The 21,100-nt window shown below is 35.0% G+C and overlaps 1 protein-coding gene across 6 annotated transcripts in view; it reads left to right on the plus strand.

Annotated features, from left to right (window-relative positions):
* Cad99C (cadherin 99C) overlaps positions 1-21,100 on the plus strand; it is a 169,658-nt gene that overhangs the window by 119,560 nt on the left and 28,998 nt on the right. For 5 of the 6 annotated variants that reach the window (XM_069501483.1, XM_069501482.1, XM_069501484.1 and 2 more), the window contains one exon: positions 20,029-20,114. In XM_069501483.1, the coding sequence (XP_069357584.1) occupies positions 20,033-20,114 (82 nt within the window). In that variant the 5' untranslated portion in view covers positions 20,029-20,032. Of the gene's footprint in view, positions 1-19,800; positions 19,820-20,028; positions 20,115-21,100 lie in introns of those variants that run through there. The other variant, XM_034972448.2, reaches the window with a different exon arrangement.

A 21,100-nucleotide genomic window follows, 5' to 3' on the forward strand; every position in this document is an offset into this window, starting at 1 on the left:
TGATCCCTGAGAATATTAGAAACGAATACCGACTTATGTATGGACTTACTCCTGGTGCGATAAGCGGTGATTCCTGAGAATATCTGAAAAGAATACCGACTTATGTATGGACTTATTCCTAGTGTGATAAGCGGTGACTCTTGAGAGTATTTTATGATAACCTAAGGAGCAAATAAGAGAGAAGAATACCGACTTATGTATGGACTTATTCCTGGTGTGATAAGCGGTGATTCTTGAGAGTATTTTATGATAACCTAACAAGCAAATAAGTGAAACGAATACCGACTTATGTATGGACTTATTCCTGGTGCGATAAGCGGTGATTCCTGAGTATAGTTGAAAAGAATACCGACTTATGTATGGATTTATTCCTGGTGTGATAAGCGGTGATTCTTGAGAGTATTTTATGATAACCTAACAAGCAAATAAGTGAAACGAATACCGACTTATGTATGGACTTATTCCTGGTGCGATAAGCGGTGATTCCTGAGTATAGTTGAAAAGAATACCGACTTATGTATGGATTTATTCCTGGTGTGATAAGCGGTGATTCTTGAGAGTATTTTATGATAACCTAACAAGCAAATCAGGGAAACGAATACCGACTTATGTATGGACTTATTCCTGGTGCGATAAGCGGTGATTCCTGAGAATAGTTGAAAAGAATACCGACTTATGTATGGATTTATTCCTGGTGTGATGAGCGGTGAATCCTGAGAATATTTTATGATGAACCAACCGGCAAATGAGAGAAAAGAATACCGACTTATGTATGGACTTATTCCTGGTGAGATAAGCGGTGATTCTTGAGAATATTTTATGATAACCCAACAAGCAAATAAGAGAAAAGAATACCGACTTATGTATGGACTTATTCCTGGTGTGATAAGCGGTAATTGCTGAGAATAGTTTATGTAATATACCTTGTCCCAATTGTGTCAAAGGTTGTCTATTTTATATGTTCCAAATGAGACATATTGTTATTGGAAAATTTAATTCATGTCCCAATTGTGACATACAGCAAGTGGAAATTTTTGATTTTGTAGCAATCGTGCCAAAGGAGGGCAGCATTGACTATAATATAAACCTAAGAATAAGGAATCAAGAATGACAAATGGAAGGTGGCAATACTGACGTAAACAATGGATCGTATTCCGGTGACAAAAGCTGGTCCTAGTAAGAACCAACAAACGAATTGGAAAACGGCTGACGAAGCGTCTGAAAAATGACGAACAATAATAGTCTGGTAAAACCTGATTCGATAATCCCGATGCGAGTGGACGGTGATCTTCAGTATGAACTTCAGCAACTGATCGGGTCGCGATGGTGACAAGAGGGAGTCCAGTTAATTTGATGGAAAACAAGCAGACTAAATCGGGGTCGGCAAGTGGAAAGGGTGTATCCTTTTTATTAATAATAATAGATTTATCTACAGAATAGGGGTACAGAAGTAGATATCATGGTTGGAAATCACTTTACCTGTTCTAGCAGATACTTACTAATGTTCAAGGGTTACTTAAATTCAAATTAAAGTTCTTATAATGGACGTATTCAGTTATAATATATTAATTATGTCTTGCTGAATTCGGTACGTAGTAGAAGTTGTATAGACCCTTTAAAGTAGATCTAAAATGACATGCTGATTGTAAATGCTAAATATCGGTTCATGTTAATGCACATCTTCGCAGTCACTCATTGTATTACGTTGATGTTTGGTGGAAACAGCACAGTAAAGAGCAAATTCTTAAATACTATTTCGAGTAACATCTATTCTAATAGACTATATAAGCAGTTCGCGCACGAAGGCTTGCTGACTTCACTCGCTAGGTATTAATGTATGGATCGCTGATATGTTATCAAAGCGTATAAGTACACCAATGCATCACGAAATAATTTCCTACATCTTTGTCATTCATTTGTCACACACTGACACGAGACAAGCAACGGTGACCGATGCAGCAATTCACGGCTCAGCATGACGCTGGGTTGGTGCAGCGTTGGGTGCTGTCTGTCCTCAATCACCGTGTTCAAGTTAACCATATTATCATAAGAGGACGAGGGTCTCTGGCATCGTTCGTCCTTACGCGCTCAAGAATGTACAAGAATGGAAGTTTCCAGAAATCAGATTTTATTGTATGTTACATCAATTAAGTCTATAGTGCCATCAAGGACTCGTTGCTTGCGAGACAATAAAATGGGGCAACAAAACGCCGTCTGTTGCGCTCTCTATCGCACTTACGGGGCTTATGGTAGACACAGTTATGCATGCATCTACCCCTAGTGCAAGGATGATATGGGGCACCACGGGTAACGAGTTTATAATAATACAATAATACCTTGGCTAACATCATTGTGACTTATTTTGTTATATTAATAATAGTATTTGTTGTACTACAATCGAGATACAGTCAGAGGCAGTCGTCTCAGTTATTTGAAAATATAGGATTACATTGTGCACATTGTAGATCTCATAGTGATCTGTACTGTGTATCATTATCAATTAGTGGATTCATGTTTCTTTAAATTTCTGAAATAATATGATTATTGGATTCTCCTTAGAATACATTGTGGTTTGTTTCGATCTTAGTACTTATTAATAATAACAACTACATTTAACCATATTATTTATCTTGATTTCGTAGACATCAAGAATATTGGTTCAATATTCAATAATTCAATTTGATAGGTAATTATCTTTTATTGTTATTCAAGTAGAGTACAAAATATGGTCACATAATATCTGTGCCGACATCTCTGCCTTTCTGGTCTGCAAAAATATTTTACAATCATTATTCATATACTTACCGATATTGCTTAGTATAATACTACATATATGCAATTAAAGATTGGCATATTGTTTTCTTATTATTTGTTTTACGTTACATACTTATATTGTAATATTATAATTTTTTTCAACGGTGTCAATCAGTAGGTACCACTTGAGAATAATTAAATGTCAATTCACGATAGTCAAATTGATAATTCATGAAACACTACAAAGACATTATAATCAAGGTCAACTCATATCAAATATTCATCAATTGTATGAGAAAATTGGATTATAAGATATTCTTTTAATTTATTTTTAAGTTTAAAGAAATTATGAAGTCTACAGAAGTAGTTAGGTTCATTGGTATATTGTAGAACTTTGTGATTAATTTTGTATAAAGTGTTAGTAATGGTCAATGGGATCCAACCACTCTTACCATATCTCTTAAAATGTTTATACTAGTGAAAATATTGTATTTGTGTTGCATTAGAGCATTATGTAGGATTAGAATTCATGTCATTACAGTGGTAAGAAGGAAAGGGCAAACAAACTTACTTTAATTGAAAACTGATAGTGACATGGTTTAAAATCATAGAGTACTTAGCACTCAGAATTCAAGTTGGTGATAATTCACTATCCTTCTTTTCTTTCCTCGTTGTTGTTTTGTTTAAGTTTGATTATATTTTATTCGCTTTAAATGCAATTTACCAAAGATGTTTTATAATTCTCATAATTAGTATTGCCACATTTGCCATGCAAATATTTATTCACGTATTACTAAATACAAATACAAACTTGAAGAATATGTAGTTCATAATAATATTTAAAAATTAAATTATTGATTTCACTATAATTTCCTTGTATTAAGTATTAACATAAATTGTGTTGATTTCAGTATTTGATTATACTATTGTGAATTGGTTGTATACGTATATCACTAACAATAACTAGATTATAGAATTTTCTTAATATCAAGCTTAAATCAGAATGACTTATAGTATTTACTATTTACTTATCTCAGTGTGATTTGTTGTGTATTTATAAGAATTAGACTTACAGATGTTGATTGCAATGTACATAATGATTATTGATACCAGTATTTTGTAGGTCTCATTGGCACTTGTTTTGTGCACTTGTTAAATCTAACAATGTTAGCTTTGATCTGTTAGAGGAATTATTATACTAATCATATTAATTATAATATAGGACTGTTAAGGTATTCTATGTTGCTCCTATTGAGTTATGGGTATGAGGGCATTACCCTCGGTTGGAAGGCCGAGTGGTCAGATATGGGGACATATCTGGAGCAGGATGGACGACTGTGGGCAACACAGAAAAACCTGCGATCTGTCACCCGTGAGTGGAGGTGTGACAGCGCGCGGAAAAAAAAGAGGAACGATATAAAAGTAATTAAGCGAGATATAAGTACTAGGTGATTAATTAAGCTAGATATAAACTAAGTGGATGTGACAAGTGTACCTGAATATAAGACTGTGGACATTGGAACTGCGTTTGATTCATACTAGGGTCATCCCAAGACTAATAAACCCGGATTGGAGGTTAAGTTGTTTATAATAGGTAATATTGATATATTTTTGTATGTATATACCGCGCTTGCGTTAACGCAGTGAATAACAGTAGATATTTGCGGCAAGATTTCGAGATCACAAAGTTTTGATTACATTCACTGACTTCATACTTTCTCCATTACATTTTCAATTTTCCTAGCTCATGGAAGTTTTTTGAACAACTCGTGGGAATTTATTTCCCGCGCTAAAAAGTATAAAAGTATCTCCAACCTCGGGATGCAAGCTATCCCCGTTGCCAAAATCGGTCAAACGGATGGGTCGTAAAAACTAGCAGACAGACAGGCACACTTTCGAATTTATAATAATTTATGGATTAATATACCTAAGTACTTAATTATAAATGGCAAAAAACTGTTTATGTTAAGAAATTTATATGTTCTTGGCGGGGATACAAAAACCTGAGTAACATCATTAGATCGAGCTCGTTACGCTGATTTCGGTTTTAATAAAATCAACCAAAAATCGCAATCACTGCGTTTATGCCTAGCGCATAAATTCTAGGCCTCAAGTAGGTAGTCGTTAATATTGTCACTTGTTTTGCATCTAGATAATTGAAGTTTTCATATCAAATGTCTAAAGAGAATTAGATTTTAAATAAGATAGGCTTGACATCGTGGACAGTTCAATATACTTAGATAAGGTATTCAATATGGGAAGGCTTGACAAATTAAATGTCTATAATGATAAGGTTGCGTAATATGAAACGATTGCGATGTTATTGTCTCGTTGCGTACTACGCACTCAATTATTTCTTTATACTTTTTAATGAGGTACCTAGCCAATATAACAAATAAAGGTCTTATTAATTGCTCGATTCCTATTTACTTTCAGGCATGTCTACTGATTTTATTTATAGATAGGTAAGTTGTTGTTGTTAACAATGATTTATTTACTTTTGTTTTAGTCACACGTCTATGTTACTTTGTGCATTGATGAAATCATTAACAGATTTTAATTTAGATAAACTTTCATATTATTACTTGCTGGTTACCAAGATTGATTGTCATGCGCTAAATACTTTCAAAAAAATATATCAATTTAAAAATATTTTACTTATCCTACTTACGTAACGGCAACCGAAATCTTTTTAGTATAAGTCCCGCAAATTACTAATGCGCGTGGCCACCATTTTAGTGACGTCAGCACTAGACTGAAGTTTCGAGCTGACGGTATATTTTTATTTCGGCTGACGTCAAAATGACGTCATTTCGATGTTAATGAGACATGGTTCCAGCGCAATAGTAATCTGCGGGACTTATACACACTCCAACATTCATTACAAATTATAAATCAAACCAGCTTTTCATAAAATCTTCTGTTCGCAATGGGATTTATACTGTATTGCTTTATATTTCCGCCTCTAAAGGTAATGCGTACAAAGATCAAACGCTCTTTGCGGATAATACATTGACCATGTCCTTTCGAGGATGCTTAATCGATAGCACAGTTGGGTTTCAAATAGTCGGCGTAGGTGCATCGTTGAAACAATAAATTGTACTGTCGGCCTAAGATTGTCGATAATTTTGACGTACAACAGTGCATAAATTCCAAATGTTTGATGAACGTGCTTGTTTTGGAATCGTCTTTAATGTATTGCTGCTTCAGAAGATAAGATCTGAGCATTTTGTCGTAGTGGTTGTAGCGTATTCGTTTCGAGAATTATTTATACGTTCTTGTTTGATGGAAGTTATTGGACGTCTGTGGCATCGTCAGTCGTTTAAATATTTGTTTTTGACTGGCCCACCCGAAGATTTTTCGGATAAAAACTATCTTGTGTTCTTTTTCGGTTACGGGCTCATTTCTTTAGTTTTTATTCATAACTTGATCGGCAAGTTACTTTTTTGGAGTTATCGTATCCCGTGGATCTTTAATAGCAAGCCGCTGTAGCTGATATAATGGTGTCATCTTTTGAATGGAATATATAAAGTTTTAAGGGATACCATCACTTGGTAAACATTTATCAATTCATAGATTTCGCGATTACATAGTGCCCACACCAGTCGGAGAGGATTCATTGAAACCTGCAAATCTGTTATTTTCTACGTATTACACGGATACAATTTATAGCACTAGTAACTTTGGAGTGTGGGTGTGTATGAATTTTCTGATTAACTTTCTAGAAATAGCTACACAAGTAGAAAAACATCAGTAACAAGATGAGTTACAACTGTTTTTATGAATCTGCCAACATTCACGACATCGAACTTAAATGCGTCATGTTCAAAAATAATATGAGTCTGACAAAATCAATAAATCTAAAATATGTTGTGAACATGATCGTTGAATATATTTTACGGTGGTCGCAAAGTTATGGGTGCATTAGAATTTATTATGCCGATCTCGCCAACCATCTGGCTTCGAGATGCGTTTTACAACGGGATAGCATCAATCAAGACTCAATACCGGTATCCTTGTATGTAAATAGGGATTCTCTGTTTGCCCATTCCGATGTTTAAAACATTCAGACTTCCCACATTGGTATTCCAGTGTCAGTCACCTGATGTATTTAAAATATCATTGGTATTTTACATACTTACGATGCCCCAGCATTGTTATTTTGCTCATACGCTCTTCAAAAAGGGGTAACTATAAAAATAAATTAACTTATTTTTATCACAGAATAAAACAAACTTCTTCACTTAAATTATATTTATTTAGACGTAAAATATTTGCCATTTTGTTTGAGATTCTAGAAAAACACTTGATGTGTTTTTGATTTTTTTATTTTAAGATGAATTTGGCGTCTGTCCGGCCTTTCATAAGTAAAATACGTTACTTTTTCCACTGCGTTGTAATTTAGACTGAATCATTACTCGAGTTTTTAGTCCAACGTAAACCCGTCTTAGATAAAACAAGAAGAGATCCTTGTAGGTATGATATCAGTTAATGTATCGCGCGGTGTCAAATTCTTTAGGTGTCGGGTATAATATTTCTAGGCTGTGCTTATTCAACGTATTCAATGTCATATGAATGGCTGAGTATAAAACTATTGTCAAGATTGTTTAATAGTCCCAGCAATGGGCTATCAGTTATTAAGTCAACTCAGGAAACTGTTATTTTACGTAACGTGCAAATAAATATTTTCATTTTTATTTATTTATTTATTTTTATTATTCATGTACCAAAAATTTTAGTTACAAAGTAATAATAAATTAAGTTACATTGGAAATGCTTATCTCTAAACAGAGATTTCTTCCAGCTTCCCATTCAAGGTTGTGAGTAAGGCGTATCAAGAAGAAAGGAAGGGAAGAAGTTTTAAAGGAAACTAACAAATCAACCGCCTGGCGTATCCAGCTATCTCCCCTTTCGCATCTTTTCTTTACCCTCCACACCTGCCCGCTGTCATTTATGCCACGGCATATTTAATTCGCCATAAGCAGTAAGAATAGCAACATTCACCATTATTATATTTTCTTCTATCTGTATATCTTTATATGATTCGGAAAGTAGCACAAAATAAACCAGAAACAGGTTCAGTTGCACTATGTCTACTCTTTGTTCAAAACCTGTGTTTCTTCTTCTAATAAATCGTTTGCTGCTTTCTAATAACGAGCAGTGCCTATTGGTGCACCGCCTTATAGGGATGCTAATCGCTGGTCATTTCACCTTAGTAGATTTATGCGTGTCTAAATGCTATGTTAATAAGGTAATAAAATTTGTCTCACGGTATTTGAACGTAGATAACACTTCTTGTAATTGATCGCTGGCAGATGTTGCAACTTGCAATGATGATAAATTGCATCACTTCAGCATAATATTAAAACGACAAGTAAAACGACGATGCGATGTAGAGATTCAAACAGTTTATTATACCTACTAAAATGTTCGCCATAATAATATGAGCCACAACATCTGAAGTCATAACCATCGCATTTCAAAAATACTGCAAACATTGTCTTTACTTTGAAAACAAAACAGAAGTAGTAAATTAACCTACTTAAATTCTTAGTACCATCATCATCATCGTGGTCAACCCATCACCATCTCATAACTGAGCACAGGTCTCCTCACAGAATGAAAAAGGTTTGGCCATAGTCTACCACGCTGACCAAGTGCGGATTGGCAGACTTCACTCACCTTCGAAAACATAATTGAGAACTCTCAGGCATGCAGGTTCCTCACGATATTTGTCTTCGCCATCAAAGCGAGTGATATTTAACTGGTTAAAACGCACATAACTCCGAAAAGTAGAGGTGCGTGCCCGGGATCGAATCCCGACCACCCGAATAGGAGGCGGACGTCATAATCACTAGGATGTCACAGCTTAAGCGTAATCTAAATATATGGAACGAAAAAGTGACTGACTGACTGACTGACTGACTGATTGATCTATCAACGCACAGCTCAAACTACTAGACGGATCGGGCTGAAATTTGGCATACAGTACCCGTAGTATAAGATTTAACGTCACACCAAACGTTGCTAGAATTCGAGAATCGAAACACAATAACATCAAAGTAAAATGGACCTAAAGAGCCTTGAATTGAAGTAAAAAATTCAATGCCACTGATTTTAATCTCGCAAGGTTTCCGCAAGGAGCGCTGGCTGTAGATGTGTAGTCAAACTTGAGCTTTAAAACAAGGAAATTAAGATCCAGTTTACTATAACGCAGAAGTGTTTCGACTCTCGAATTCTAGCAACGTTTGGTGTGACGTAAAATCTTATAGTACGGGTACAGATAGCTATTATGATGTAGAAAGGATGTTTGAAAATTTAACCCCTAAGGGGGTAAAATAGGTGTTCGAAATTTGTGTTGTTTACGCGGACGAAGTCGCGGGCATAAGTTAGTTCTAAGTATAAATTGGTATAAATTATGTATCCCATTGTTGACAGAGTCGAAGATTTAAGTACCGTGTTCTCAATCTAACCTTTACTGTCTAGCCATTAAGGTCTCTCAGTACTTCCTGTAGGCTGTACCGGCGACTGGTCCTACGTAGTTACCAGTTTCTAGCTATAATGAGCGTGCTAACTGGAGCTTTGTGCTTAGGAATGCATTAAATACTTCCCTTGTGAAGACAATCTATTGGCAATTTAATAGAATAGTGTGAACAGCTTATCCGTCTTCACATCTCCTCGGTGGCGATGCCGATGGCGCGGAGGGAATAATAAACGGTTGGGCCTATTTGTAGATTATATAATGTGTTTTCACACATACTAGATTGTATCTGCGAATACATGAATATGACTTGTACAAATGAAAGGAAAAAATTGTTTGCTAACTTCAAAAATACATTGGCAGACTTGGGGTTGCACTCTTTTACAAAAATGTAAGTACTTACCTATATATTTTATTTGTATGAAAATGAACATAAAACTTATATACTTTATAATAAATGATTTTAAACTTAACAGCATAATACATAAGATTGTACTTTTTACTGTTTAAATGATTTTGTTAAATTTTTACAGAACGATATCGAGTTTTCTGTACAATCGTTGATTAAACTTGTACATACGGGCTACGGCCCATCGATTCCTGACGATAGGAATTCTAGTGTAAGAAATAACCCCTTGGTTTTTAATCGTAGTAAATCTCCGCATTGCCCGATTATACGTTGAGTGTGTAGTTACCGGTAAAATGTTAATGGATTACTTCCTTATGAGGTATTTCTTACTTATACAGTGCCAAGCAATATTAGCGGTTGGATATACTTGGCAGGACAACTGCAGTCACTAAATATTCATAGAATCTTTCAATTATATGTCCAACTGATCATAATCTTAGCCGAATATATAATGTAGTATCTAAATACTTATCTAGTCAAGATATCTTTTACTTAAGGCTATTTTAAGCTTCGAATACATAAGAGACTAGCTTATGCTCGCGACTTCGTCCGCGTGGACTACACAAAATTCAAACCCCTATTTTACCCCCTTAGGGGTGGAATTTTCAAAAATCCTTTCTTAGCCGATGCCTACATCATAATAGCTATCTGCATGCCAAATTTCAGCCCTATCCGTCCAGTAGTTTGAGTTGTGCGTTGATAGATCAGTCAGTCAGTCAGTCAGTCACCTTTTCCTTTTATATATTTAGATTATAAAAAACAAAGATATCAACATCTTAAAACATCGATAAAAGTACCTAATAAGAAAAGATATTCATCAAGTTATTAAAGAGTCGTTATAGTATGAACAAGCTTATGCCCGCGACTTCATCCCCCAAATGCACAAAAATCTACACACACTACTACACTACCCCCTTTCCATTGGGTTGAATTTTCAAAAATCCCGACTATCCGGTAATTTGAACTGTGCGTTGATAGACCAGTCAGTCAGTCACCTTTCCCTTTTATATAAACGGTTGCAGTAATTTAAATAACTTCATCATTGCTGGCATGCAAAGTAATCATAGAAATATGACAAAAGTAATTACTATCTGGGATAACAAAACAAAGCGTACAAAAGTGCCAGTTCAGTTGCCGCCGGTATGAATTTTAATAATGTTAAACCAGAGTCCCGTGATTATGCAATCAAAATGATCATAAAATATAGAAATGCGAAGGAATAATACCTACGAGACCAAGGTATAAAATAACGAAGACGATATTCATAACGAAGTAGGTAATAATATATTTACAAGGATTTATATAGACTTCCTCTTGTAATATAAATTGAAGATAGAGTTCTCAGTAAATGGAGATAATAATACAAGCAGAATGTTATGATGTTGTTAAATGTACGTATAACGACTTAAATTAGAGCTCTTGAATAGTTAGGTATAGTATAATTTAGAACTAATTGCCATGTAAGGGCTTAAAGGTACATTAATGTTTATAGTGCATAAGTACTTATATCCTACTGTTATCTTTGCCATATATTTATTATTATAATTTAACTCAGGAACAAGACGCTTCTTATTTAAATAAAAATAAATGTATACTCTTAGCTCAAACGTGTTCGTTTGTCAAGTTATCAATACCATAGATACACTTGCTGCAGTCCTAGTCATTAAACGCCAACAGGAAACAAAATCTCTATATTGCAAACCATATATTCCTTCATTAAAGCTGCACTCAACATTGTAATAGAACCAGAACAGTAAATGAAAAAAGCTGAGCAAAATAAATGTTTAACTAAACCACTAAAAGAAGAAAAACTAGCGATACTCGTATTGAAAATCAAAGCAAAACTACATTTCTTCGTTAAAGCTGCACTTAACAATGTATAAGCATCAGAACTGCGGATACAAAGACACATCAAACAAAATAAATCGAGAGCTAGAGTAAAATGAAGAAAAGATGGTGACAGGAGCCGGGTGCGAGGCCTCAGTGGCGACTCGATGGTTGATAGCATCTCGATCGCATCTCTCTCGCGTGCCGATCCCATCTTCAACTACGAGTATAATGAGGTGCTGTGTTGCCAAGTGATTCACTATCGGGATATGTTTGTTAGCAGATACATATATTTTGCACTAACAGATACAGAAAGTAATAGCTTTTAGAGCTGAAGGTAACTGTTAACCACACTTAGATAAGGATGTTCTATAAATCAATTATTTTGCTTCACTACCAGTGCCCTGTTTATCAAACATTACAAGTCTACAAGCTCACAAGTTACAAGTTACAAGAACTTTTTTACAAACTCTTGTAAATTATGTTTATCAAATAATTTCACAAGACTTGTAGGATTTTACAAGACTTGTAGAACTTGTTTTTTTAATTTAGAACACTTTATTTTTGCTAAATTGCAAAATAATTTTTCAACCGTAATAAATGTCGATAAAATAGAAATTACGGTACCATAACTAGTCAAGTTATTGTTAAAAATAATTTATTTTTTTCAAATAATTTAATTTTGTGTTAAATAACCTATTTGTAAAACCTGTTGCTTCTTATTTTATTTACCTACCTACTTTTATTTATTCTATTTCGGTACATCAACAGGAAGTACCTACACAAAAAGTTTAAATTAAAAATATTACATTATTTTTCGTGAATTAAGGTTAGACTTAAAATTTGGAAAAATAGATAGACTTTAAAAATTTTCGCTATTCGAATTACACTGCAAAGATGGCGAAATCTGATTCGAAAGTTACAATTATTCTTCAATTAATTCGTGACAAAAAAGATATTTTATTTGGCGCATTTACTGATAAATTATCTAAAGACCAAAAAATAGCAGAGTGGAAAGAGATACTATTGCTATGTCAGTCGCTTGGACTTGTATCTACCGAAAAAGATTATGCCAGCATACTCGTATGTACATGAGACACGTTTTGGTCAAATTTAAAAAGAGCAGCATTGATAAGTTTAATAAAATTACACCTTTGAATTATTTTATAGTTATTTTACCTATTTACTACTAGGTACTAGATAATTTAATTATTCTTTTATACAATATCATACTTGCATACAACTTGTAAAATAAATTAAGAGTCAACGGAGGCTCTACAACTTTTTCGCTACAAGTTACAAGCTACAAGCTACAAAGGCATTTTTGATGAACAAAACCACAAATACAAGTGTGAAAAACACTTGTATTACAAGTGATATTACTCGTAGCTTGTAGTTTACAAGTGTAGTTTTGATAAACGCATTCTTGTAAAAATGCACAAATTTACAAGAGAAACGCTTGTAATACAAGACTTGTAACGTTTGATAAACAGGGCACAGGATGCGCTTTTGATTATGATGATTGATAACTTTGAGCTTTGATGTTTTATAAGGTAAGCATTAGTAAATTAAACTTATGTGTACTATAGCAGTTTACTCATGTACCCAACTATTGTATTTAAAAGCAATAATTATATAATCTGTAGAGAGCGATGAAATACCTGTTAAACATGAACTATAATTTCACCATGGAAGTAGGAAGCACTAATTTTATTATTCTTTGCATTTCATATCATTATTCATTTTTAGGGTTCCGTACTTCAAAAGGAAAAATGAACCCTTATAGGATCACTTCGTTGTCTGTCTGTCTGACTGTCAGTCTGTCCGTCTGTTGCGTCTGTCAAGAAAACCTAGAGGGTACTTCCCGTTGACCTAGAAACATGAAATTTAGCAGGTAGGTAGGTCTAAAAGCACAAGTAAAGGAAAAAATCCGAAACCTTGAGTTTGTGCTCACATCACAAAAAAAAATGTGTTCACGAACAAAGTATTTTCAATTTTCAAAGTAAGATAACTATAACAAGTGGGGTATCATTTGAAAGGGCTTTTACTTGTACATTCTAAAACAGATTTTTATTTATTTTTATGCGTAACAGTTTTTGATTTATCCTACAAAATGTCAAAAAAATACCAAGTAGGTACGGAACTCTCGTTGCGCGAGTCCGACTCGCACTTGGGCGAGTTTTTATTATTTATCTTGTTTTAATTACATTACATTGTATTACTTACTTATAAATCTAATCAACCAGTTCGAGTAAACCAGTTCACAACCTTAAAATTCAAAAGCTCAAGTCTTTAATTTGAAGGCTTTTAGGTACAACTAAAACACCTATCACCTCACGATCGCATCATCTAAAGCGTTGACCTGTTGATCTTTACCAGATGGAGATGTTATGCAAGTACGCAAATATCGAGGATTCATCGCCATCTTTATATAAACACTTTCACAGCACTGATAATTGGATTTAATGATTGTTTGAATAGTTAATGTAATGGGCTCCCAAGACTTGTTATTAACAAGCCTTTTAACTGATAAACGTCTGTATTTAGTATTAAACATGTATCATTCAGTTTGTTTTTGTTGTGCAACTTAAACTATTATTTATAATAATAGGGTATGTCATTTAAATGTTAAACAATTTATACAGTCTAGGTGGTTATGTTAATGCATGGAAATGACAGAAACTTTTTGATTTATTTGGTTTTGAATTTTAGAACCATGTCAATAAACTCATGAAAAAATAATAAAAATAAGTAATGGGCCATTAAGATTTAAAATTTCAAACTTTCCAGGTTACAATGTTAGAAAGCTTAACAATTCCATCGCAAGAACATTTAAGCACGCTTAGTTTATATCGTTTTCTACATCGGCTATTGGGAAGATCCATTCGTGCTGTGTGGCCCTTTCTATCTTATGTCATTATCACTGCAAATAGTTTCCATGTAAATTGTTTCCACTTTTTGTTCAGCAATTTAACATCGTGTCGAGAACATGGCAAACATCTGTGACGAAACCGACCAACATTTGCTAATAAGGGAACCGTAATTCCCTTGCATTAAGTGTAATTTGAAACCACCTTTACCCTAAGTCATTAAAGTGCAGATTGCATTGCAGCAACTCCATAATTCTATACACCTGTCTCACGCGGGATCAAGAAACTTTAATCTCGTTCATGATTTCACACTCGATGCCAAAAGGGCTCAAGTTCTCATAGAAAATGGTTAGTCTAAGGCGTTGTGCAGATAATTTAATGAGATTGTCGAGATAAACATAAATGCCGCGTTATTTGGAACCGATCGACATTTCTACTGATATCACGACTTCGCTTAGTCTCGAATCAGACTTTTAACTACTTTTAAACTGACTGCTGAATTTAATAATAATAAAATTATAGGAAGTAAGAACACATTGGCAAGAAGGGTTTAGAATAAAATTAAACGCATTTTGCAGACAAGTATGGATTGAATTTATTTCTAATGCAACCATGTAACAGTAGGAGGGTGGGAAAGCAGTGTATTGTTCAGTATTTAATTGCCATGCGAATGCTGTTACCTTTACATTTAATTCCTTAACAAAGAAACCATTCTTTAAGAACCTAGCAGTTAGCCTTTGAGTTTACTTTACCAATTGCGATTTTGTAAAGGTCATTTCTTGAACTCCCAAGCCTTTGTCAATCCGCGTCGTAAATATGGACGCCCGTTTATATCTACTTATTTACATATTGAATCGAAGAAATCGGTTTGCATGTACAGTTAAGAATTTCTTTGAAACAATGCACATAACCTCCAGTTGCACAATTGTAAGCCGTGAATGATGAGCTGTTAATATTAATCTAGGTTTCGCTGTTTTTTCAAGTTTCTTCAAGGAAATTCGAGTAAAGGAAGTTTAGTCAACAGCCGTATGCGTAGATATCCATCAACAAAATCTTCCAAACTCTCAACTCTTCCACATCTAAAATTGCTTAGCAGATATCGAGCAATATGAGTCTTAATTAAAGGAGACATGGCGTAAAAGCAGATGAACGCGATACAACAGTTCAAGCTTGCGTTGAAGAGAAGATACAATTCCTTTGAGAATTGCAAGTATAAATGTTGTTGGCGTGCAAAGAAAAGCTTCTACCCTGAGCTATTAGATAATCTTAATTGCTGAGGTTAGATGATATTCGCTGAGCCTCCGTTTTAACATTAATAGCCTGTTAAATATGGATTCCGAGATAGTTGGAGCCCTTAGAGTACCGATGATACATTCCGAAGCTTTGTGGGTTCCATCGCCTGTATTAGGGTATTTTTGCACTATTTCCAACATCCCTGTCCTGTGATCGCACCCTACACCGCAAAAGGTAAACTGTGGAACCAGCTTCCACCTTTTACTGAGTGCCTTCAAAACTATTTTGAGTTATTTAAAGAGGTGGATACACAAATTCCTCAAAATATAGCAGTTATTTTTTGGTAAATGTGCAGTTTCTTAGGTCCTGCAAATTTATCTTTGGTAATAAAATCAGGGTTGTTCGCAACTTGTTAAAATTAAAAAATCTGGCTGAACACCGGGGACGTGAATCACTGATAAAAAATCGTAATGTCCGTGAAGTCGGCCATTTTTAAAAGCATTATCTAACTCGAGATGAAGACAAATACGTGTTTATTGATCTTCTATTACGAAGGAACGTGCTCAAGTAACCGCTAGTTGCTCAGACAATGGTAACGGTCACGGTTCGTGGTGGGTACCAATAATACAAATTCCGAACCGAATTATTGTTTTACGCCTCTATGTTTCACATTTTCATTATCGTTTCGAAATGGATCGATCTACCGTTACTGTTCTTTAGCATTAGGTACTCAGTCTTGGACTTTGTTTGATTGACCTGCAGTCCGAGAACTATCAGCGCGACATCTCTGCTTTTGCAAAAGCTTTGTCGATGAAAAATGCTGCGAAAGTCGTGAGACAACGTTGTCGCTCTGATTGTGCTTATAGAGAGAAAGAGAGCCAGCGAGTGCCAGACATTCGTTATATCAGCGACTATGATGTTTGCATCATGGTGTCTTTGGGAGATAACAGGTGAGTAATAAAGGTGTCAAAATCTTACGTCGAAGTATAAAGTCTATTTTTTATATTTTCTTCGGAATAATATTAGAAATCACGTCATGCATTGCCAGACCCCCTGCCACATGCCCTTAAAGTTTAATATAAGGTTTAAATTGTCTTGTAAAACTTATTTATAGTATATATTAGGTACATAGAAACGTAATTTTTTTTAAATATGTACGTACGTAGTTCATTAAATTACATGGAATAATCAAAGTTAAATAAAAACTGATTGGTGAAGACGACTGAGTACCTACAATGATTTTGAATATTTAGATCGTTATTTTTATCCAGATTCAAGAATGATATATAAGATGCAGTTTTATCGAGGAGCGGCTTTTGCATACAAATAGGACAGTATTAAAACTACCCACTACATCCATTATTTTGAAACGGGCGGCCTAATCGATATTGATAGTGCGATCTTCCCATTACTACACTTTGTAATAGACTCGCCGGGTTCTTATCCTTTCGTTGAATTAGTTTTCGACAAAGTGAGTTGCCATTTCCCTACGGAGCTGTAAAATTTAATTAGGTTATCTACTTTGAAATATGAGTCTCTACTTGAGTATATTTATTGTGAAAATTTATGTTTTGACGTTATAGGTTACAAGTCTAAAAAATGTAAATAATACAAAACTTAGTTTTCTGAAAACGAAGTCAATAGTAGATACTCTGACTTTAAAACGATTTGCTTCTAAAATTATTTTTATGATATTTTCTACACAAATCATTGCGGAAAAGTTTCGTTGGCAATATTATTACTCGTAATGATTTCTTTTTCCTTCCTAGATTCCTTCCAGAGAGTCATTTTTGATAGTAGGTACCTATTCGTTTTTGATTAGTTTATAAACGAGTTGACATTTTGTGAAATTGCGAATGCATATTATCATCGTCATGAGTTTGTAATAATAATTGTACAATGATATAATATAAAAATTTTCATCAATGCGCACAAACGACTATTACAGATGTTTAAAATTGGTAGCAAAAATACCAACCTTAACACATTTAAAATAAACTACTCACGACATATAAAATTATTAAGAAAGCAGTTTAAATGAAAAACGGATAAAGAAACTTCTTGTTCTAAAGCACAAGAACTACGAGCACTGAAGGAAAACTTACCAGGTTCCCATTGCCTATGAAGTGCGATCATACTATTCTTTATTACCAACCCCGCCCATTTTTATTCGCGAGATATCGAACCGGCGTTTAATTTGAGCGTTTTCATATGATTTACCGAACGAGATAATGTCTATAGGTAAAACGAGAGCTACTTTTTGCTATGACCGGGCGGTAACTCGCTGCTTCTAAGTTCTAACCGGTCGGTAGAGCTCGATTAACGACTTAGACAAGAAATGAACGTAATTCCATTAATTCAGCATCTTCTTTAACCATAGCTTTAAAGTCTATTGCACTTAGATTATGTACAGTATTTTACGTTAACACGTATTTTCATGATCATTTTATATGAAGACGTGCTGGTGGAGTTATATGAAGTCTGTCGTGAGTCTCTGATGCGCTTACGCTTGTGACGTAATCGATCGTCAACAAACTTTACATCACAGTAATGTTTCTGCGGTAAAGGAAAACATTGTAAAGGAAACCTGCATGCCTGAGAATTTTCCATAATGTTCTCAAAGGTGTTTAAAGTGTGACGATCCGGGCTTTACCAGCGCGGTAGACTATGGCCAAACCCTTCTCATTCTGGGAGGAGACTCGAAGTGACGGAAGTGTTCAGAAGTGACGGACTTCACACACCTTTGAGAATGGATAACTCTCAGGCATGCAGTTTTCCTCACGATGTTTATCCTTCACCATTAAACCAAGTGATATTATTTGCTTGAAACGCACACAGTACGCGGTCGAAAGTAATGTACATCGGCCTTTAGAAGGAGATAGCTTTGTAGAGCACTATCTCTGTCGTTGAGACCGACAAAACGTCATATAGGTATGAGTGACAAAGACAACTCTCTAGTCTCTACAAAGCCGATGTACATTACTTTCGGCCGCGTATTGTACTTAATTTTGAAAAATTAGATTTGTGTGCCCAGGATCGAACTCACCCAACTTCCTGAATAGGAGGCGGATGGCATAACCACTAGGTTACCACGGCTTCGTTAGGTTACCAAGATCTATAAAATTATATCATCAAGATGTGTTAACGTAATGTACTCAACTAATCCTAGTACATGGGAAACCTTAGGATAGTTTGTTTGTCTGAAATTAATGTTAGGATATTTGTCAATCCTGTAGACGCCTCGTAAGCGCTGCGGGATTTCAACATACGTAAATTGCATTAAAATAAATGCGATACGTACATCATAATACTCTATGAAGGTTGACTTACTATAATTTCGTTGAAATAGTCTGCGCAGGACATAAAGATGATGTAGCTTACTGCTACTAGTACTAGAAGATAACTAGCACAAAAATAGTAATTAATACAGTTTAGTATCTGATCACGATAGATGGTTAAACTGTATTTGAACTTAATCTAATATTTTTGTGCTAGTTATAATTTTTTATTCCATTACAAGTTAGCTCTTTACTACAATCTCTAAAATCTACGGGGGCAAGTCACCAAGTGATGATGTGGGCTAACTTGGAAAGAGCAGTTTTGTTAAACACATAGGTACAGTACACGGCTAAAAGTAACGTAGATCGGCCTTTTCGGCTTTGTAGACCGTTACCTCTGTCACTCATTCCTATATAATTATGACGTTTTGTCGGTCTTAACGACAGGGACAACGCTCTACAAATCTGCTAGCTCCTTCTAAAGGTCGATGTACATTACTTTCGGCCGCGTACTGTACCCTTTATAGGTTTCTACATGGCATCGTACCGGAACGCTAAATCGCTTTACGGCATCGGGTTTGCCGGTAGGATAGGTGCCGTAACTAGCCATGGTAACTACCAGACAAATCTGAATTTTAAAGAGCTCTCCTTTAAAATCGCAATTATTGTAAACTAAGCCAAATCATATTAGGTATGTTCTTCTGTTTTAAGTAAATGAATATTTCCAAGAATTAGCTTCACAAGTTTTTTTCTTGTAAGTACATCGTATTGTATACCAAGGTAAAAGGTTTCATTTTTGTTCTCATATTCTGCTTACACCATAGAATGCATCGCCGGGTGGTATCCAGACAGTTTCTCTGGTGAACCGTAAGGATATAAGTGTGTTCAAATTATTATTTGTTGCGTTTATAAACGTAGTATTAATATTGTGTTCAATTGTGGTAGAATACAGGTCTTATCTGAAAAGGTATTCCCTTGTTTTTCTTATGTTTTTAGTATATCTCAATGAATATCACGTACCGTGTTGTTGGTGTTGTCAATCCCTTACGTCATCCTGATTCCTGTTTATCGCTATTGATGCCTGTTTTGAGATCAGGTATTTTGTGGTAATCGTACCGCACACACATATAGTTACTCGTACTTTGATTTTTTTAATGAAGTTTATTTTTGTTGCAGTGAGATGGCGCGGTGGGGCGCGCTTATCCAGCACACAACGATTTGGCTTCTCGTGTCTCTATTGCCGATAGCATGGGCGACTCCAGGTTAGTACTATATTATAGTCATATCCTAAAATTCTACGTCCCCTCCTCAAGGACTAATATGTGAAGCTGATGTCTCGAATGTCGAATGTTTTCGTAAGATTAAAGTGTTGATCACTTCTGTGTATCCAGGTTAAGCGTAATTTTAGAACAAAATGCATTCAAATCTGCTAAGACCGAATAAGCTAGTATGTATTACCTATACCTACAAATCGAATTGAGAACTTCCTTTACTTTTAAGTCAGTTAGTTATTTGTGTTACCTATTTGAGTTCGCTTAAAATACTCAAATTTTAAAAACAATTACCCACTTAACAATAAAGTTTATGAAATTAATTACTGTTACATGATTTTGAGTTTATATTAATATCTAATATTATTAACTGATATTAACTGTAGTATATAACTCACCTGGAAAAAAACTATTTCATCTCGTAACTTGCAATTGTTGCAATTGCATGTACCAACCTACTTATTTACCTACGTCACTTCTCTATTTAGCTACTGAATCTTGTTTAAAGAAGCCATGGAAAGCTAAGTACCTCGCTTACCATTATCTAAAAGCTGATCCTTACAATCCTGTAACCAGCTATCTGACTAATTAATTGTCGAATGGCCCGGCTAATGATCGCGAACACGCAATTTGCTATCGAGCTCAATACAGCCTCCAAAACAAGTGGATTTACCTCTTAATTGGTGCCGAAACCCTTCAGACTATTACGTGTTACTATCATGCCTAAAGGTGGCAATAAAGGTACAAGTCCGAGATGGGCTGCAGACCGCAAACTGCAAGCGACACCACTGGTTTCTATGAATCTGTATGCAGTGTGCGGCTGCGCGCTTGGAATCATTTTCATACAGATTTATAGAAACCAGAGGTGTCGCTTGCAATTTGCGGTCTGCAGCCCATCTCGGACTTATACCTTTTCCAAGAAATAACTCAAGATGCAAAAATGGCGTAAAAATATTTTTTCAATACTCAAAGGGCCC

The sequence above is a fragment of the Maniola hyperantus genome, chromosome 10, assembly GCF_902806685.2.
Source record: "Maniola hyperantus chromosome 10, iAphHyp1.2, whole genome shotgun sequence".
In the NCBI taxonomy this organism is placed as follows: Eukaryota; Metazoa; Arthropoda; class Insecta; order Lepidoptera; family Nymphalidae; genus Maniola; species Maniola hyperantus.